The 21,110-nt window shown below is 65.1% G+C and overlaps 2 protein-coding genes across 3 annotated transcripts; both read right to left on the reverse strand.

Moving 5' to 3' along the window:
* Nucleotides 1-1,128: 1,128 nt before the first annotated feature.
* On the reverse strand, nucleotides 1,129-16,876 carry STIP1 (stress induced phosphoprotein 1). 2 transcript variants are annotated; one of them, XM_071801501.1, is made up of 14 exons: nucleotides 16,808-16,876; nucleotides 14,672-14,881; nucleotides 12,605-12,746; nucleotides 9,785-9,926; nucleotides 8,610-8,766; nucleotides 7,344-7,470; nucleotides 5,850-5,952; nucleotides 5,463-5,583; nucleotides 5,293-5,389; nucleotides 4,271-4,395; nucleotides 3,469-3,505; nucleotides 3,239-3,342; nucleotides 2,304-2,476; nucleotides 1,129-1,349 (listed from the first exon to the last, which is right to left on the reverse strand). In XM_071801501.1, exons 1-14 carry the CDS (start codon nucleotides 16,814-16,816, stop codon nucleotides 1,277-1,279), a joined length of 1,620 nt encoding a protein of 539 aa, XP_071657602.1. In that variant the 5' UTR covers nucleotides 16,817-16,876; the 3' UTR covers nucleotides 1,129-1,276. The 2 variants fall into 2 exon arrangements, with proteins under 2 accessions (XP_071657602.1, XP_071657603.1); XM_071801502.1 differs by lacking the exons at nucleotides 1,129-1,349; nucleotides 2,304-2,476 and adding an exon at nucleotides 2,500-2,768.
* On the reverse strand, nucleotides 16,864-21,068 carry FLRT1 (fibronectin leucine rich transmembrane protein 1). Its single transcript, XM_071801442.1, has 2 exons — nucleotides 18,395-21,068; nucleotides 16,864-16,966 (listed from the first exon to the last, which is right to left on the reverse strand). The coding sequence occupies exons 1-2, from the start codon at nucleotides 21,064-21,066 to the stop codon at nucleotides 16,864-16,866; spliced, it is 2,775 nt and encodes a 924-aa protein (XP_071657543.1). The 5' UTR covers nucleotides 21,067-21,068.
* Nucleotides 21,069-21,110: the final 42 nt, after the last annotated feature.

Raw genomic sequence — 21,110 nt, forward strand, 5'->3', positions numbered from 1 at the left:
GCCATACAACGGGGACCCAGGCGTTCGGGACCCCATTGACACCCCCCCCATACAACGGGGACCCAGGCGTTCGGGACCCCATTGACACCCCCCATACAACGGGGACCCAGGCGTTCGGGACCCCATTGACACCCCCCCATACAATGGGGACCCAGGCATTCGGGCCCCCCCCACCCCCCCCATACAACGGGGACCCAGGCGTTCGGGACCCCATTGACACCCCCCCATACAACGGGGACCCAGGCGTTCGGGACCCCATTAACACCCCCCCCCCCATACAACGGGGACCCAGGCGTTCGGGACCCCATTGACACCCCCCCCATACAACGGGGACCCAGGCGTTCGGGACCCCATTAACACCCCCCCCCCCATACAACGGGGACCCAGGCGTTCGGGACCCCATTGACACCCCCCCATACAACGGGGACCCAGGCGTTCGGGACCCCATTCACACCCCCCCATACAATGGGGACCCAGGCGTTCGGGACCCCCCACCCCCCCCATACAACGGGGACCCAGGCGTTCGGGACCCCATTGACACCCCCCCCATACAACGGGGACCCAGGCGTTCGGGACCCCATTGACACCCCCCCATACAACGGGGACCCAGGCGTTCGGGCCCCCATTGACACCCCCCCATACAACGGGGACCCAGGCGTTCGGGACCCCATTGACACCCCCCATACAACGGGGACCCAGGCGTTCGGGACCCCATTGACACCCCCCCATACAACGGGGACCCAGGCGTTCGGGACCCCATTGACACCCCCCCATACAACGGGGACCCAGGCGTTCGGGACCCCATTGACACCCCCCATACAACGGGGACCCAGGCGTTCGGGACCCCCCACCCCCCCCATACAACGGGGACCCAGGCGTTCGGGACCCCCCACCCCCCCCATACAACGGGGACCCAGGCGTTCGGGACCCCATTGACACCCCCCCATACAATGGGGACCCAGGCGTTCGGGACCCCATTGACACCCCCCCATACAATGGGGACCCAGGCGTTCGGGCCCCCCCCACCCCCCAAAAACGGGACCCAGGTGTTTGGGCCCCACAGTTCCCCCCTCCCCAAAGGGGACCCAGGCGTTCGGGCCCCACGTGTCCCCTCCCCACAGACACCGGTGGCAGCTGCTCCGCTCTTTATTGGGGGTCGCGGGGCCCCAAAACCGACAGAGGATGGAAGGGGGGGGGAGGGGCAGCACCCCCGGGCCGGCCCCTCCCCCGCAGCCGCGTCCCCGGGGTGGGGGAGGGGCGCGGGGCCGCGGTGACGTCACCGGATGGCGATGAGCCCCACGTCCATCAGCTTCTGGATCTTCTGGGCGATCAGGGGGTTCTTGAGGTGCCTGGGGGGACACGGGGTCAATGGGGACACTTGGGGACACTATAGGGACCCCCGGGGGACACTTGGGGACCAGCTGGGGACACTCAGGGACCCCCTGGGGACACTTAGGGACACCCTGGGGACACTTGGGGACACTCGAGGACACTATGGGGACCCCCTGGCAACACTTGGGGACACTTAGGGACCCCCTGGGGACACTCGGGGACACTATGGGGACCCCCTGGGGACACTTGGGGACCAGTTGGGGACACTCAGGGACACCCTGGGTACACTCTGGGTACCCCCTGGCAACACTTGGGGACACTTAGGGACCCCCTGGGGACACTCGAGGACACTATGGGGACCCGCTGGGGACACTTGGGGACCAGCTGGGGACACTCAGGGACACCCTGGGGACACTTGGGGACACTAAGGGACCCCCTGGGGACACTTGGGGACACTCGAGGACACTATGGGGACCCCCTGGGGACACTTGGGGACCAGCTGGGGACACTCAGGGCACCCCCTGGCAACACTTGGGGACACTTAGGGACCCCCTGGGGACACTTGGGGACACTCGAGGACACTCTGGGGACCCCCTGGCAACACTTGGGGACACTTAGGGACCCCCTGGTGACACTTGGGGAGACCCTGGGACCCACTGGGGATACTTGGGGACCCCCTGGGGACACTTAATGAGGTCCAAGGGGTCACCAAGAGCCCTCCCTAGGTGCCCTGGGGTGACCAATGGTCCCTTGGGGACCCCAGGGGATGGGTGGGGATGCTTTGGGGACACTTGGGGACCCCCTGGGGACACTTGGGGACCCCAGGGGACATTTAATGAGCTCCAAGGGGTCACCAAGAGCCCTCCCTAGGTGCCCTGGGGTGACCAACGGTCCCTTGGGAACCCCGGGGGATGGGTGGGGATGCTCTGGGGACACGGTGGGGACACTGGGGGACATTTGGGGACACTGACTCGCTGAGCGCCTGCGGGTCCTTCTGCATCTGCTCCAGGATGAGGCGCATGGCGGGGTCCCCCATGATCTGCTGCACCTCGGGGTCGGCCATGGCGCGGCGCTTCACGTCCTCGGGGGAGTCCTGGCGCTGGGACAGGCCCCGCAGGCACCGCCGCTGGCCCTCGGCCGCCTCCTGGGGGTCACACGGGGTCAAGGTCAACACCATCCCAACCCCGCAGGCACCGCCGCTGGCCCTCGGCCGCCTCCTGGGGGTCACACGGGGTCAAGGTCAACACCATCCCAACCCCAGAGACACCGCCGCTGGCCCTCGGCCGCCTCCTGGGGGTCACACGGGGTCAAGGTCAACACCATCCCAACCCCGCAGGCACCGCCGCTGGCCCTCGGCCGCCTCCTGGGGGTCACACGGGGTCAAGGTCAACACCATCCCAACCCCGCAGGCACCGCCGCTGGCCCTCGGCCGCCTCCTGGATGGGGTCACACAGGGGTCAAGGTCAACACCACCCCAGACACCACCGCTGCTGGCCCTCGGCCGCCTCCTGAGAGGTCACAGCGGGGTCAAGGTCAACACCACCCCAGACCCTACTGCTGCCCCTCAGCTGCCTCCTGGATGGGGTCACACAGGGGTCAAGGTCAACACCCCCCCAGACACCACAGGCAGCGCCACTGCCCCTTGACATGGGGTCACAGCAGGGTCAAGGTCAACACCATCCGAGACCCCAGAGACAGCATCGCTGTCCCTTGAAATGGGGTCACTGTGGGGTCAAGGTCAAGACCACCCCAGACATCACAGGCAGTGTCACTGCCCCTTGACATGGGGTCACAGCGGGGTCAAGGTCAACACCATCCAACCCCTGCAGGGGTGTTGGCCAGGGTGGGTGTGGCCAGGGTGTGGGTGTGGCCAGGGTGTGGGCGTGGCCAGGGCAGGGCCGCTCACCTTGCAGTTGGGGTCAAGGTCAAGGGCGCGCTGATAAACGTCCATGGCCTTGGAGAAATCCCGCAGGGCCTCCAGCACCGCAGCCTTGCGCGTGTAGCCCTTGACTGGACAGACGGACACACGGATGGGACAGACGGACACACAGACAGGAACAGACGGACACACGGACGGGTCAGAGCAGGGGGAGGGGCAGGAGGAGGGGGAGGGGATGGGGGGGGAGGGGCACTCACTGAAACTGGGCTCCAGTCGAATACACTCCTCACAGTCCTGGGGGGGACATGGGGGGGTCAGAGCACCCCCAAAATCCCCAGACCAGCCCCACGGAGCCCCCTGACCCCCCCAAAATCCCCTGCACCCCAAAACCCACCCCCTGCACCCCCCAGGACCCCCTGCACCCCAAACCTTGAGCGCGAGGGGGAACTCCATGAGCTTGGTGTAGCAGCCACCCGGTTGCTGTAGAGCCCCGAAATCCCCCCTGTACCCCAAAACCCACCCCCAGGACCCCCTGCACCCCCAAACCTGCCTCCCAGGACCCCCCAGGTCCCACTGCACCCCAAACCTTGAGCGCGAGGGGGAACTCCATGAGCTTGGTGTAGCAGGCGGCCCGGTTGCTGTAGAACCTTGAACCCCCCCCTGCACCCCCAAACCCACCCCCAGGACCCCCAGGACCCCCTGCACCCCCAAACCTGCCTCCCAGGACCCCCCAGGACCCCCTGCACCCCAAACCTTGAGCGCGAGGGGGAACTCCATGAGCTTGGTGTAGCAGGCGGCCCGGTTGCTGTAGAGCCCTGAACCTCCCCCTGCACCCCCAAACCCACCCCCAGGACCCCCTGCACCCCCAAACCTGCCTCCCAGGACCCCCTGCACCCCAAACCTTGAGCGCGAGGGGGAACTCCATGAGCTTGGTGTAGCAGGCGGCCCGGTTGCTGTAGAGCCCCGAACCGATCCCTGCACCCCCAAACCCACCCCCAGGACCCCCTGCACCCCCAAACCTGCCTCCCAGGACCCCCCAGGACCCCCTGCACCCCAAACCTTGAGCGCGAGGGGGAACTCCATGAGCTTGGTGTAGCAGGCGGCCCGGTTGCTGTAGAGCCGCGCCTCGTGGGGGTTGCGCCGGATGGCCTCGCTGTAGTGCCGCAGCGCCTGGGGGTACTCACCTGGGTACCCCAACATCGGGGGGTCACCCCAAAACCGGGGAGCCCCCCCTAGATCCCCACAGACCCCCCCAAACCTGCCCTGAACTCACAGACCTCAAACTGCCCCAAAGGCTGCGCTGTGGGGCCGAAGGGCCTGGGGGTGTCCCCTGGGCACCCCAAAACTGGGGGGGTCACCCCAACATCAGGGGGTCACCCCACATCCTCACAGACCCCCCTGAATCCCCCCAGATCTGCCCTGAACCCACAGCACCCCAAAACGTGCTCTATAGATCCCCAGGTCTGCCCCTGCACCCCAAAACCCACCCTATAGACCCCAGATACCCCCAGCACCCCAAAATTTCCCTATAGACACCTCGAGACCCCCCCCAACCCCCCAAAATGTGCCCCATAGACCCCCAGATCCCCATCAAACCTGCTCTATGTCCCCCCCAAAACCTGCCCTATGCCCCCCTGAAACCCCCTCCAGCCCCCCAAACCCCCCTGTACCCCCAAACTTGCCCTAGAGACCCCCAGATCCCCCCAAAACGTGCTCTATGTCCCCCCAAAACCTGCCCTATAGCCCCCAGAAACCCCCTCCAGCCCCCCAAAACCACCCCCAAAATCCCCCCCATACCCCTGTATCCCCAAACTCCCCCGCACCCCAAAACCCCCCATACCCCAAACACCCCCCCAAACTTGCCCTAGAGACCCCAGGTACCCCCCAAAACCCGCCTCGAACCTGCCCTATAGACCGCCAGATCCCCCCCAAAACCTGCCCTATAGTCCCCAGAAACCCCCTCCAGCCCCCCAAAACCACCCCCAAACCCCCCCATACCCAAACCCCCCTGTACCCCAACCCCCCCCGTACCCCCAAACCCCCCTGTACGCCCCCCCGTACCCCAAAAAACCCCCCCGTACCCCTCTGGAAACACTCGTTGCCCTTGTTCTTCTCCTCCAGCGCCAGCTGGGGGTCGATGTAGGCCAAGCGCTCCTGCTCCTTCAGCGTCTTCTCCGCCTACCGAGCCACGTTTGGGGGTTCAGGGGGGGCCCGGGGGGGGGTGAACCCCCTTTTCTGACCCCCCCCTCACCTGCTGGCACTTCTTGAGCACCTCGGGGGTGCGGTGCTCCGCTAACGACTTGTTGTAGTAATTAACGGCCTCCTTGTAGCGCTCCTGCCGCAGGAACGAGTTCCCGATGCGGGCGTAGGCCCTGGGGGGGTTTGGGGGTACATGGGGGGGTACCCCCCGATTGTGAGGCCTCCAGGACCTCCAAATGCACCCCCTGCACCCCAAAATGCCCCCTTGCACCTCAAAATCCTCCACTGTACCCCAAAAGCTGCCCCATATCCACCTCTAACTCCCCTTGCGCTCCTGCTCTTCGTGCTGCTGTAGGGGCAGTTTTGGGGGGTCAGACACCCCAAAACCCACCCGGGTCACCCCAAAATGCACCCAGACGCCCCTGCAGCCCAGTCTCACTTGGCGATCTGCCTGTAGTCCTCGCGGTTCTCCCGGCCCAGCTCGATGGCGCGTTCACACAGCTCCCGGCACCGCTCGTATTCGCCCGTCTCGAAGTAAACGGCTGCAAAAGAGGGGGTTCGGGGTGGTTTTGGGGTGCAGGGGGTCTGGGGGTGTTTGGGGGGGTCCTAGGAAGGTTTTTTGGGGGGTTCAGGGGGGATTTGGAGGCACTGAGCCCCCCAAAAGTGTTGGTGGAGCGGCACAATGGGCTGAGCTACAAAGGGAAGAAGGGATGGGGGTATGGGTGCAGGGTTTGGGGTGCAGGGTCAGTTTGGGGGTGCAGGGTTTGGGGTGCAGGGTCAGTTTGGGGGTGCAGGGTTTGGGGTGCAGGGTCAGTTTGGGGGTGCAGTTTCGGGGTGCAGGGTCAGTTTCGGGGTGCAGGGTCAGTTTGGGGGTGCAGGGTCAGTTTGGGGGTGCAGTTTCGGGGTGCAGGGTCAGTTTTGGGGTGCAGGGTCAGTTTTGGGGTGCCTCACCGGCCTGGTTGGTGACGTAGGTCATGTTGCTGGGGTGCAGGGCGGGTTTGGGTGCAGGTTTCAGGGTGCAGTTTTGGGGGTGCAGGGTCAGTTTGGGGTGCAGTTTTGGGGTGCAGGGTCAGTTTGGGGTGCAGGGTCAGTTTGGGGGTGCAGGGTCAGTTTGGGGTGCAGTTTTGGGGTGCAGGGTCAGTTTGGGGTGCAGGGTCAGTTTGGGGGTGCAGGGTGGTTTTGGGGTGCCTCACCCGCCTGGTTGGTGACGTAGGTCATGTTGCTGGGGTGCAGGGTGGGTTTGGGGTTGCAGGGTGGTTTGGGGTGCAGGTTTCAGGGTGCAGTTTTGGGGGTGCTGGGTCAGTCTGGGGGTGCAGGGTCAGTTTTGAGGTGCAGGTTTGGGGGTGCAGGGTCAGTTTGGGGGTGCAGTTTCGGGGTGCAGGGTCAGTTTGGGGGTGCAGGGTGGTTTTGGGGTGCCTCACCCGCCTGGTTGGTGACGTAGGTCATGTTGCTGGGGTGCAGGGCGGGTTTGGGTGCAGGTTTCAGGGTGCAGTTTTGGGGGTGCAGGGTCAGTTTGGGGGTGCAGTTTGGGGGTGCAGGGTCAGTTTGGGGGTGCAGGGTCAGTTTGGGGGTGCAGGGTCAGTTTGGGGGTGCCTCACCCGCCTGGTTGGTGACGTAGGTCATGTTGCTGGGGTGCAGGGCGGGTTTGGGGCTGCAGGGTGGTTTGGGGTGCAGGTTTCAGGGTGCAGTTTTGGGGGTGCTGGGTCAGTCTGGGGGTGCAGGGTCAGTTTTGGGGTGCAGGTTTGGGGGTGCAGGGTGGTTTTGGGGTGCCTCACCCGCCTGGTTGGTGACGTAGGTCATGTTGCTGGGGTGCAGGGCGGGTTTGGGTGCAGGTTTCAGGGTTCAGTTTTGGGGGTGCTGGGTCAGTCTGGGGGTGCAGGGTCAGTTTTGGGGTGCAGGTTTGGGGGTGCAGGGTGGTTTTGGGGTGCCTCACCCGCCTGGTTGGTGACGTAGGTCATGTTGCTGGGGTCCAGCTCCTGGGCGCGGGTGTAATGGGCCAAGGCCGCCTCGAAGTCCCGGCGCTTGTAGGCGGCGTTTCCCAGCTCCTTCTGCTGCTGCGCCTGGTAAGGGGGGGTCGGACACCCCAACATCAGCCCCTGAACCCCAACATTCTGCCCCTGAACCCCAAAACCCGCCCTGGCACCCCAAAACCCACCCCAAGCCCCAAAACTGCCCCGTAACTCCGGCCCCTTGCAGCCCCATTGCTGCTGCTGCTGGGCCTGGAATTGCAGGGTCAGACACCCCAAAATCAACCCTTGAACCCCAAAATCCATCTCCTGAACCCCAACATCCACCTCCTGTACCCCACGATACTCCCCTGAACCCCAAGATACTTCTCCTGAACCCCAAAACCCACCCCAAGCCCCAAAACTGCCCCACACACCCCATAACTCCAGCCCCTTGCAGCCCCATTGCTGCTGCTGCTGGGTCTGGAATTGGGGGGTCAGACACCCCAAAATCAGCCCCTGAACCCCCACATCAACCCCTGAACCCCCAAATCAACCTCCTGAACCCCAAAACCCACCCCAAGCTCCATAACTCTGACCCCTTGTTGCCCCATTGCTGCTTGCTGGGCCTAAAATTTGGGGGGTCACACACCCCAAAATCAGACCCTGAACCCCACATCAACCCCTGAACCCCCAAATACTCCCCTAGAACCCCAAAACCCGCCCTGACACCCCAAAACTGCCCCACACACCCCATAACTCCATCCCCTTGCAGCCCCATTGCTGCTGCTGCTGGGCTGGGAATTGGGGGGTGAGACACCCCAAAATCAACCCTTGAACTCCCAAATCAACCTCCTGAACCCCCAAGTCAACCCCTGCACCCCAACATGCTCCCCCTGAACCCCCAAATCAACCCCTGCACCCCAAAATCCTCCATGTTCACCCCAAAACTACCCCATAACTCCCTTTGTGCCCCAGCTCCTGCTGCTGCCGCTCCAGCACTTTGGGGGGGTTGGACACCCCAAAACCCCCCCCAGTCACCCCAAAATCCTCCCCAGTCACCCCAAAACCTGCTCAAGAACCCCCAGCACCCCAAATTTGCCCCACACACCCCAAATTCCCTCCCCAGCCCCCCAAAACCTGCCCTAGACCCCCATAACCCCCTCATTGCCTCCACCCACAATTTAGAGGGCTTGGACACCCCCAAAATCAACCCCCACCCCCCCCCAATTTTGGGGTATCCCCCCCCCCACCTCCTTCTTGTTCTCGGGGAGCTCCTGGGCCGGGGGGGGCTGGGCGGGGGGCGGCGGGGGGGGTGGGGACGGCGCCTCCTCTTCCTCGTCCCCCCCGCTCAGGTCGACCCCCAGCAACACGCTCAGCGCCGTCATCACCCGCGGGTCCTGCAGCTTCCTGGGGGGGGACACAACATTGGGGGGGGGCACCCCAAAAAACCAGCCCCCCAGAACCCCCTTGCACCCCAAAACCCCCCCCCAGATCCCCCCCCCAAACCCCAAAACCAGCTCTGAACCCCCAAACTTGGTCCTGAACTCAATGGCATCACCCACAGCTTCCTAAGGGGGGGACACAACATTCGGGGGGGGGAACCCCAAAAAACACCCCCCCTGAACTCCCAACCCCCCCCCCCCCCGATCCAGCCCTGAACCCCCCAAAACCAGCCCTGAACCCCCAAACTTGGTCCTGAACCCAATGGCATCACCTTCAGCTTCCGGTGGGGGGGACACAACATTGGGGGGGGCACCCCAAAAATATTTCCCCTGAACCCCAAAACCCCCATAAATCTGCCCTGGGGGGCCCCCAGATGCCCCTGCACCCCCAAACCCCCCTGCACCCCCAAATTTGCCCCAGACCCCCCCACATTTTGGTGCCGCCCCCCAATTGGCGAGTGCGGCTGCTTGGCTTGTCCAGAACTTGGGGTCCCCCCTGCACCCCAAAAACCCCCTAACCCCCTCAAACCTTCCCTGGGGAACACCCCGGCACCCCCAGATCCATCCCCCAGCCCCCCAAATTCCCCCCCAGCCCCCCCAAATCCTGATGCCCCCTCCAATATCCGCTGAGTGCGGCTGCTCAGCTCGTCCAGCACCTGCTGGAATTTGGGGTCCCCCTGAACCCCAAAACCCCCCAAAACGGTCCTAGACCCCCCAAAACCCACCCTGGGGAACCCCCCCAGCACCCCCAAATTCACCCCAGCCCCCCTCAAATTGGGGTGTCCCCCAAATCCCCCCACACCCCACAAATTGCGCTGTCCCCCCCGAGGCAACTCCTCAGTTCATCCCCAACTCGGGGTCCCCCCCAAACCCCCATAAACCCCCCAAAATGGCCCTAGACCCCCCCAAAACCCACCCTGGGGAACCCCCCCAGCACCCCCAAATTCACCCCAGCCCCCCAAACTTGGGGTGCCCCCCCGTACGTGGCGAGCGCGGCCGGGCGGGTGCGCAGCTCCTCCAGCAGCTGCCGGAACTCGGGGTCCCCCAGGAGCGCCCGGGTTTTGGGGTCCCCCTCCAGCCGCGCCAGCAGGTCGGGGGCGCTAAAGGGGTTCAGCAGCTTCCTCTCTGTTAAAATGGGGGGACATGGGGGGGTCAGGGACACCCCAAAATCTCGGGGAGCACAAACACCCCCCCCAGGGACCCCCAAACTTGGTGAGGGCCCCAAAAGTTCTCAGAGACACCCCAAAATTCTTTCATAGGGTCCCCAAACTCCCAGACCCCCAAAAACGCACTGGGGACCCCCACAGGGACCCCAAAATCTCTCATGGGCACCCCAAAAATCCTCCCAGGGTCCCCAAACTCCCAGACCCCCAAAAACCCACTGGGGACCCCCCAGGAACCCCAAAATCTCTCACTGGGTCCCCAAACTCCCAGACCCCCCAAAACGCACTGGGGACCCCCACAGGGACCCCAAAATCTCTCATGGGGACCCCAAAAATCCTCCCAAGTTCCCCAAACTCCCAGACCCCCAAAAACCCACTGGGGACCCCCCCAGACACCCCAAAATCTCTCACGGGGACCCCAAACTCCCAGACCCCCCAAAACCCACTGGGGACCCCCCCAGACACCCCAAAATCTCTCACGGGGACCCCAAAAATCCTCCCAGGGTCCCCAAACTCCCAGACCCCCAAAACCCCACTGGGGACCCCCCCAGGGACCCCAAAATCTCTCATGGGCACCCCAAAAATCCTCCCAGGGTCCCCAAACTCCCAGACCCCCAAAAACCCACTGGGGACCCCCCAGGGACCCCAAAATCTCTCATGGGGACCCCAAAAATCCTCCCAGAAGCCCAAACTCCCCCAGGGACCCGAAAGCCCCCCCAGGGACCCCAAACTTGATCCTGGGACCCCAAAACCCCCCAGTCCCGCCCAGGGACCCCAAAACCCTTCACAGGATCCCCAACCCCCTGGATCCTAAAACCTCCTCAGAGCCCCCCAAAATCTCTCAGCCCCCCCCAGGCACCCCAAAATCCCTCAGGCACCCCCAAATCTGCCCCTTGTGCCTCCACCCCACACAGCCCCTCCTGCCCCCAGACCCCCCAAATCCCTCTGGGATCCCTCAGGACCCCCCAAAACCCCCTCAGGACCCCCCAAAACCCCCTCCGGCTCCCCAAAACCCTCCAGGACCCCCATAAATCCCTCCACGACCCCCTAGGACCCCCCAAAACCTCCTCAGGGCCCCCCCAAACCCCCCAGGACTCCTCCAAACCCCCAAACTCCTCCTGCACCTGTGCATTGTTGGGTTGGTGCTGCAGCCCCTCCTGCCCCCCAGACCCCCAAAACTCCCCCAAATCCCTCTGAGATCCCCCAGGGACCCCCCAAAACCTCCTCAGGGCCCCCTCCCAGGGCCCCCAGGGCCCCCCCAAACCTGCAACCCACACCTTGACCCCCCTGGGTCCCTCCTGCAGCTGCGAGTTGTTGGGTTGGTGCTGCAGCCCCTCCTGCCCCCAAAGCCCCCCAAAACCCCCCCAAACCCCTCCAGGACCCCCCCAGGGCCACCCCAAACCTGCAATCCACACCTTGACCCCCCCGGGTCCCTCCTGCAGCTGCGAGTTGTTGGGTTGGTGCTGCAGCCCCTCCTGCCCCCAAAGCCCCCCAAAACCCCCCCAAACCCCTCCAGGACCCCCCCAGGGCCACCCCAAACCTGCAATCCACACCTTGACCCCCCCGGGTCCCTCCTGCAGCTGCGAGTTGTTGGGTTGGTGCTGCAGCCCCTCCTGCCCCCAAAGCCCCCCAAAACCCCCCCAAACCCCTCCAGGACCCCCCCAGGGCCACCCCAAACCTGCAATCCACACCTTGACCCCCCCGGGTCCCTCCTGCAGCTGCGAGTTGTTGGGTTGGTGCTGCAGCCCCTCCTGCCTCCCAGACCCCCCAAAGCCCCCCCAAACCCCTCTAGGACCCCCAAAACCTCCCGAGGACCCCCCCAGGGCCCCCCCAAACCTGCAACCCACACCTTGACCCCCTCAGGTCCCTCCTGCAGCTGCGAGTTGTTGGGTTGGTGCCGCAGCCCCTCCTGCCCCCAAAGCCCCCCCAAACCCCCCCAGGACCCCCAAAACCTCCTGAGGACCCCCCCAGGGCCCCCCCAAACCTGCAACCCACACCTTGACCCCCCCGGGTCCCTCCTGCAGCTGCGAGTTGTTGGGTTGGTGCTGCAGCCCCTCCTGCCCCCAAAGCCCCCCCAAAACCCCCCCAAACCCCTCCAGGACCCCCCAAAAATCTCCTGAGGACCCCCCAGGACCCCCAGGGCCCCCCCAAACCTGCAACCCACACCTTGACCCCCCCGGGTCCCTCCTGCAGCTGCGAGTTGTTGGGTTGGTGCCGCAGCCCCTCCTGCCTCCCAGACCCCCCAAAACCCCCCCAAACCCCTCTAGGACCCCCCAAAAATCTCCTGAGGACCCCCCCAGGACCCCCAGGGCCCCCCCAAACCTGCGAGCCGCGCCTCGACCCCCCTCAAGCCGTCCTGCAGCTGCTGGTTGCCGGGCTCGTGCCGCAGCCCCTCCTGCCCCCAAAGCCCCCCCAAAACCCCCCCAAACCCCTCCAGGACCCCCCAAAACCTCCCGAGGACCCCCCCAAGACCCCCCCAAACCTGCAATCCACACCTTGACCCCCCTGGGTCCCTCCTGCAGCTGCGAGTTGTTGGGTTGGTGCTGCAGCCCCTCCTGCCCCCAAAGCCCCCCCAAACCCCTCCAGGACCCCCCCAAAACCTCCTGAGGACCCCCCAGGACCCCCAGGGCCCCCCCAAACCTGCGAGCCGCGCCTCGACCCCCCTCAAGCCGTCCTGCAGCTGCTGGTTGCCGGGCTCGTGCCGCAGCCCCTCCTCGTACGCCGCCTTGGCCTCCTCGAAGCGCTGCAGGAACTCCAGCGCCGCCGCCTTCCGCGAGTACCCCTGGGGGACCCCCAAATTACACAACACCCCCAAGACCCCCCCAGGTCCCCCCGGACCCACAAATCCCCCTGGGACCCCCCAAATCCCCCTGGAAACCCCCAAATCCCCCTCAAGTTGCTCCAATGTCCCCAATCCAATTGCTGCAGGACTCGAGCGCTGCTGCATCCTCAGGGAAATTGGGGGGGGTGGGGGGGGAACCCCTAAAGTCCAGACCCCCCCAACCGCGCCCTGGAGTCTCCCAGGTCCCCAAATGCTCCCAGGACCCCCCAGAATCCCCTCTAGAACCCCCAAACCCCCTCAAAGTGACCCCCAGACCTTGGCCCACTTGGGCACAGCTCCAGCTGTCGGTTTAATCCCAACATGCCAACCCCAAATCCCCCCAGGACCCCCCAAAATCATCTCTAGACCCCCCCAAATCCACTCTAGACGCCCCCAGGGACCCCCCAAATCCCTCTAGACCTCCCCCAGGGTCCCCCAAACGCTCCCAGGACCCCCCAGATTGCATCCTGTACCTTGGCCCAGTCGGGGCGCAGCTCCAGCTGTTGGTTTAGTCCCAACATCCCAGCCCCAAACCCCCCCATAAATCCCCTCTAGACCCCCCAAAATCCCCCCTAGACCCCCCAAAATCCCCCCTAGACCCCCCAAAATCCCCCCTAGAGCCCCCAGGACCCCCCCGTACCTTGGCCCAGTCGGGGCGCAGCTCCAGCTGTTGGTTTAGTCCCAACATCCCAGCCCCAAACCCCCCCATAAATCCCCTCTAAACCCCCCAAAATCCCCTCTAGACCCCCCAAAATCCCCCCTAGACCCCCCCAGGACCCCCCCCGTACCTTGGCCCAGTCGGGGCGCAGCTCCAGCTGTTGGTTTAGTCCCAACATCCCAGCCCCAAACCCCCCCATAAATCCCCTCTAAACCCCCCAAAATCCCCCCTAGACCCCCCAAAATCCCCCCTAGACCCCCCAGGACCCCCCCGTACCTTGGCCCAGTCGGGGCGCAGCTCCAGCTGTTGGTTTAGTCCCAACATCCCAGCCCCAAACCCCCCCATAAATCCCCTCTAGACCCCCAAAATCCCCCCTAGACCCCCCAAAATCCCCCCTAGACCCCCCCGTACCTTGGCCCAGTCGGGGCGCAGCTCCAGCTGTTGGTTTAGTCCCAACATCCCAGCCCCAAACCCCCCCATAAATCCCCTCTAAACCCCCCAAAATCCCCTCTAGACCCCCCAAAATCCCCCCTAGACCCCCAAAATCCCCCCTAGACCCCCCCAGGACCCCCCCGCACCTTGGCCCAGTCGGGGCGCAGCTCCAGCTGTTGGTTTAGTCCCAACATCCCAGCCCCAAACCCCCCCATAAATCCCCTCTAGACCCCCCAAAATCCCCCCTAGACCCCCCAAAATCCCCTCTAAACCCCCCAAAATCCCCTCTAGACCCCCCAAAATCCCCCCTAGACCCCCCAAAATCCCCCCTAGACCCCCCCAGGACCCCCCCCGTACCTTGGCCCAGTCGGGGCGCAGCTCCAGCTGTTGGTTTAGTCCCAACATCCCAGCCCCAAACCCCCCCATAAATCCTCTCTAAACCCCCCAAAATCCCCTCTAGACCCCCAAAATCCCCCCTAGACCCCCCAGGACCCCCCCGTACCTTGGCCCAGTCGGGGCGCAGCTCCAGCTGTTGGTTTAGTCCCAACATCCCAGCCCCAAACCCCCCCATAAATCCCCTCTAAACCCCCCAAAATCCCCTCTAGACCCCCCAAAATCCCCCCTAGACCCCCCAGGACCCCCCCGTACCTTGGCCCAGTCGGGGCGCAGCTCCAGCTGTTGGTTTAATCCCAACATCCCAGCCCCAAACCTCCCCATAAATCCCCCCTAGACCCCCCAAAATCCCCCCTAGACCCCCCAAAATCCCCCCTAGACCCCCCCAGGACCCCCCCCGTACCTTGGCCCAGTCGGGGCGCAGCTCCAGCGTGCGCTCGGCGTCCGCCAGCGCTTTGCCGTAGTCGCCGGCGCGGGCGTGCGCGGCCGAGCGGTTGCTGAACAGGAGGTGGTTGTTGGGGTCCAGGGCGATGGCGGCCGAGTAGTGCCGGACGGCCCCCCCAAAATCCCCCGCGGCCAGGGCGCGGTTCCCCCGCTCTTTCAGGTCCTGTGCCTGCAATGGGGGAAATGGGGGGGGTCACCCTGCTGATTGGGGGGGGGGAAACCGGGGGAAATGGGGGGGAAAACAGGGAGGAAATAGGGGGGAGGTTCCCCCGCTCCTTCAGGTCCTGCACCTGGAATGAGGGGAAATGGGGGGGTGACCCCACTGATTTGGGGGGGAAACAGGGGGGGTTCTCCCGCTCCTTCAGGTCCTGCGCCTGGAATGGAGGGAAATGGGGGGGTTACCCCACTGATTGGGGGGGAAATGGGGGGGTGACCCCACTGATTGGGGGGGGAAATGGGGGGAAACGGGGTGGGGGTTCCCCCACTCCTTCAGATCTTGCGCCTGCAATGGAGGGAAATGGGGGGGGTCACCCCACTGATTTGGGGGGGAGTAACGGGGGGAAATGGAGGGGAAATGGGGGGGTTCCCCCACTCCTTCAGGTGCTGTGCCTGCAACGGGGGGAAATGGGGGGGGTTACCCTGCTGATTGGGGGGGAAACAGGAGGAAATAGGAGGCAAAATGGGGTGAAATGGGGAGGAAATAGGGGGAAGGTTCCCCCATTCCTTCAGGTCCTGCACCCGGAATGGGGGGAAAGGGGGGGGTCACCCCACTGATTCATGGAGGGGACAGGGGGAAATGGGGGGGAAAACGGGGAGGAAATAGGGGGGAGGTTCCCCCGCTCCTTCAGGTCCTGCACCTGGAATGAGGGGAAATGGGGGGGTGACCCCACTGATTTGGGGGGGGAAACAAGGGGGGTTCTCCCGCTCCTTCAGGTCCTGCACCTGGAATGGAGGGAAATGGGGGGGAAACAGCGGGGTTACCCCACTGATTCAGGGGGGAAATGGGGGGAAATTGGGGGGGGGGGTCCCCCTCTTCTTCAAGTCCTGCGCCTGGAATGGGGAGAAATAGCGGGGTTACCCTGCTGATTGGGGGGGAAATGGGGGAAAACAGGAGGAAAATAGTGGGGGGTTCCCCCACTCCTTCAGGTCCTGTGCCTGGAATGGGGGGAAATGGGGGGGTTACCCTGCTGATTGGGGGGGAAATGGGGGTGAAATGGGGGGGTCTCCCACTTCTGGAATGCGGGAAGGGGACAGAAGGGACCACAACACCAAAAAATAGGCAGGAACAGGATGTAAAATGGATGGTGGGGTCCTCAGACACCCCCCGACTCTCCTCACACCCCCCATGGACCCCTAAACCTATCAGAGACCCCCCAGACTCCTCAGGGCCCCCCCAAAAACCCCAATACCCTCAGGGACCCCTAGGTCCTCCCAGTTCCAACCCAGAGCCCCAAACTCCTCAGGGACCCCCAAAGCACCCAGACACCCCCTGAACCCCTCAGTCCCCCCGGCCCCACCCCAGGACCCCCAAACCCCCTCAGTGTCCCCAGACACCCCCAATGATCCCCAGACCCCTCAGTGACCCCCCAGACCCACCAGGGATCCCCCAACACCCCCCAAATCTCCACAGGAACCCCCAGACCCTCCCAGTCCCAGCCCAGACCCCCAAACTCCTTAAGGGCCCCAAAAAGCCCCTGAACACCCACTGGGGACCCCACACCAAGGGCCCCCAAACCCTCTCAGGGTCTCCAGACCCCCCCAAGGCCCCCGGTACCCTCAGGGACCCCCCAATGATCCCCAGACCCCTCAGGGACCCCCAAACCGGCCAGAGACCCCCTCATACCCCCTCCAAACACCCCGATACCCCCAGGGACCCCCCCAAACATCCTCAGCCCCTCCCATCCCCACTCCAGGACCCCATAACCCCTTGGGCCTCCCCCGACCCCTCACCGACCCCACAGACCCCCCGGCCCCCTCAGGAAGCCCCGAGTCCCCTCAGGGCCCCGCAGGCCCCGCTCCGGGACCCCGGACCCCCCGTAGCCCCTGCCCGGGCCCCCCATTTCCCCGCTTTTGCCCGTTTTCCCGTTCCCGTCACCTCCTCCATGGCCGCAGCTCCGCTCCCGCCGCGATCGCGCCGCCTTCTGGAAGCTGCTAGAAGCCTCTGGCCCCGCCCTCCCGCACCCCATTGGCCGCCGGCCCCTCTCTCCCGCCCCCGCGCACGCTGCCATTGGTCACCGGCTTCTCTCTCCCCTCCCTATTGGTCAAAGTGGGAAAGCGAGGCCCGCCTACCCCACCGGAAGCCGGGCGACGAGGGCCCGCCCTTCCCGCCGATTGGTGGTGACGGTCGGTGCTGTGCAGCCATTGGCTGTGACCCTCCCTCCCTTCTGGAATTTTCCACTTCTCCCATTGGCCGTGAGTGGTGACAATCACGGGGAAGGGGGTGGGTAAGAGCGAGGAGGCGGGACTGCGCCGCCTGGCGGCGCGGAGGCCTCAGCGCCACACGCGGCTGCGGGGCGGGGCTTGAAGCAATAGGTGGGGCTTTGCGGAAAGGGGCGGGGCTTGAAGCAATAGGTGGGGCTTTGCGGAAAGGGGCGGGGCTTGCACTGCGAACCCCACTACACCTTCCCCCTCCACCCCCCCCCATCCCCGGACGCCTGGGTCCCTTGTGGGGGGGGACTTTTGTGACTTTGATGTGACCCCCAAGTCCTCGTGCAAACCCACGCGCGAAGCCCCGTGGCCCCCCACCCCGTGACCCGCCCCCCCCACGCCCCTCCCCCCCCGCCCCATGACCCCCCCCCCCCCCCCGTCGCTGCCCGGGGGACCCAGGCGTCCGGGAATGAGGCGCGGGCGGGAAAAGGAGCCGCTGGGTTTATTATGGGCGGGGGGGACACAAGGGGGGGCCCCTCGGCCTTTTTGGGTCCGTTTGTCCTGATTTTGGTCCATTTTCCCCCAATTCCAACAGCCGGGGCGGGGGGAGGGGTGAAGGCACCTGGTGGGGGGGGGGGGGGGGTGACACACACAGGTGGGGGGGTGGGGGAGCCCCGGACGCCTGGGTCCCCACATATCCCCCCATCCCCCACCCCCGTGGCCCGGACGCCTGGGTCCTCCCGGAGGTCACGGGGTCACGGGGGAGGGTGGGGGGTCCCGGACGCCTGGGTCCTTCCCCCCACGCCCCCCCCCCACCAAAAACACAGTTCCTGCCCCAAATCCGCCTTTTTCCCCCCGAAACGCCTTAAAAAAGCCAAAACGCCCCAAAACGGGAGGTGGGGGAGGGGGACCCCGAACCCCGGGTTGGGGGGGGGGGCGGGGGAACCCCCAAAGTCTTTAAAATGTCCCCAATGGGGGGGGGGGTCCCACTAAAGAAAAGGGGGGGGTCCCACTAAAGGAGAAAGGGGGGGATCCCCCCCAAAAGTGGGGCCCCCCCCGCCCTCAGGACCCCCCCGCCCCTCCCCCGCCGTGGGGCACGCGCCCCCCCCGCACCCCCCGCGCTCCGGGCGGGGGGAGGGGTGGGGGGGGCGGGGGGGGCGGGAAAACGGTGCGGACGCCTCCGTCCTCCGGGGGGCGCAAGAGGCGCAGGGGCAGCGCCCCCCCCCCTCCCCCACCCCCACCCCCCCCCGCCAGCTTGGGGGGCCGCGGGGGGGCCCCCCCTCCCCTCCTCCTCCTCCTCCTCCTCCTCCACCACCCCCCCAGCACCCCCAGCAGCGCCCCTCCCCCCACCGCCGCCAGCGCCGCCGCCACCGCTGGGGGGGGCGCGGGGGGACGAGCGGCCGGTTTTTGGGGTCCCCCCCCCCCGGGGATTATGGCGGGGGGGGGGCCCCCGCTTCCCGCTCGGCCCTGCGCGCACAGCGGGGGGGTCCCGGGGGGGGGCTGCAGAGGTGCCAAGCAGATCCTATAGGGGGCGGCGGGCGCCAACCCCCCCAGCACGTACTCCCCCCGCTCGCCCACCACCAGCGTCTCGGTCACGCCCCCCCCGCTGGGCCGCGCCCAACTCAACCGCAGCGTCACCCCGGGGGGGGCGGGCGGCCAGCGCACCCTCAGCGCTCCCCCGGGCGCCCCGGCGACGCGCAAACCCCCCCCCGCGGCTCCCACGGTGGGCGCGCCCGCCGTCGCTATGGCAACGCTGGACGCCGCGCTGGGTCCTAAGTCCCGCGGCTGGGGCGGCCGGCCGGGCGCGTCCATCCCCGCCGGGGGTTCACACGCGTCCATCTCCCCACGCAGCTCCCGCACGGGGACTCCACGCAGCTTGGGGGGGCTCTGACACAGCAGCCCCCGCACCTCCAGCGCCCGCGGCGCCCGGCGCAGCCAATCCCGCAGCCACGCCAGGTTACAGCCGCACGCCCAGGGGTTGTTGCGCAGCCCCAAACTCCGCAAGCTGCCCAGGTCGTCGAACACCCCGCGGGGCAGCGTGGTCAGGTTGTTGTCCGACAGGTCCAGCCGCTCCAACCACCGCAGCCGCGACAGCGCGCCGGCCGGCACGTGGTTGATGGCGTTGGCCGCCAGCGACAGCCGCCGCAGCTTCTCCCGCGGGAGATTCGGCGGCGCCGCCAACGCGTTGCGCCCCAGGGACAGCTCGCTGAGGTTCTTGAGCCGGCTGAAGGTGTCGTCCGCCATCCGCTGGTTGGCCAACAGGTTGCCGTCCAACACCAAGCGCCGCAGCGCCGGCAGCCCCTGGAAGGCGCGCAGCGGGATGGTGCTGATGCGGTTGTCGTCCAAGCGCAGCTCCTCCAGCGCCGGGGGCAGCCCGGCGGGGACGCTGCTCAGGTGGTTCCGCGATAGGAACAACAACCGCAGCCGCCTGTTGTCGGCGAAGGCGTCCTCCTCGATGGCGGCGGCCGACACCGAGTTGTCGTCCAGGTGCAGGCGCTCGAGCAGCGGCGCCCGAGCCAGCGCCCGGCGGCACAGCCCCCGCACGTTGTTGTCCTGCAGGTGCAGCTCCCGCAGCGCCGGGGGGAGGTGCTCGGGCAGGCGCTCCAGCGCGTTGGCGTACAGGTAGAGCACCTTGAGCTGCCACAGCCGCGCCAGCCGCGGCGGGATGCCGGAGTCGGCGATGCGGTTGTTCTGCAGGAACAGGGTGGTGGCGCCGGGGGGCAGCCCCTCGGGGACGGCCGTGAGCCCCCGGTCGTTGCAGTAGACGCGGCCGCCGGCGCAGCGGCACACGGACGGACAGGCGGACGCCGGCGGCAGCAGCGGCAGCAGGAGCAGGGGCAGCTGCAGCAGCTTCGGCAGAGGCGCCTTGGGAAGAGGCGCCATCGGCGCCTTCGGCAGCGTCGGCATCTTCATCAGCATCATCGTCTTCATCAGCATCATCGTCTTCATCAGCATCATCACCTTGGGTAGAGGCACCATCATCATCTTCATCAGCATCATCGTCTTCATCAGCATCATCGTCTTCATCCGCATCATCACCTTGGGTAGAGGCACCATCATCATCTTCATCAGCATCATCGTCTTCATCAGCATCATCGTCTTCATCCGCATCATCACCTTGGGTAGAGGCACCATCAGCGCCTTCGGCAGCATCGGCATCTTCATCACCATCATCACCTTGGGCAGAGACAACATCATCATCTTCATCAGCATCATCACCTTGGGCAGAGACAACATCATCATCTTCATCAGCATCATCGTCTTCATCAGCATCATCACCTTGGGTAGAGGCACCATCATCATCTTCATCAGCATCATCGTCTTCATCCGCATCATCACCTTGGGCAGAGGCACCACCATCATCTTCATCAGCATCATCGTCTTCATCAGCATCATCGTCTTCATCAGCATCATCGTCTTCATCAGCATCATCACCTTGGGTAGAGGCACCATCATCATCTTCATCAGCATCATCATCTTCATCCGCATCATCACCTTGGGTAGAGGCACCATCAGCGCCTTCGGCAGCATCGGCATCTTCATCACCATCATCACCTTGGGCAGAGGCACCATCATCATCTTCATCAGCATCATCATCTTCATCAGCATCATCGTCTTCATCAGCATCATCACCTTGGGTAGAGGCACCATCATCATCTTCATCAGCATCAGCATCTTCATCAGCATCATCGTCTTCATCCGCATCATCACCTTGGGTAGAGGCACCATCATCATCTTCATCAGCATCAGCATCTTCATCAGCATCATCGTCTTCATCAGCATCATCGTCTTCATCTGCATCATCGTCTTCATCCGCATCATCACCTTGGGTAGAGGCACCATCATCATCTTCATCAGCATCATCGTCTTCATCCGCATCATCACCTTGGGTAGAGGCACCATCATCATCTTCATCAGCATCATCGTCTTCATCTGCATCATCGTCTTTATCTGCATCATCGTCTTCATCAGCATCATCGTCCTCATCTGCATCATCGTCTTCATCTGCATCATCGTCTTCATCTGCATCA

This window comes from Patagioenas fasciata, chromosome 39, assembly GCF_037038585.1.
Source record: "Patagioenas fasciata isolate bPatFas1 chromosome 39, bPatFas1.hap1, whole genome shotgun sequence".
Taxonomy (NCBI): Eukaryota; Metazoa; Chordata; class Aves; order Columbiformes; family Columbidae; genus Patagioenas; species Patagioenas fasciata.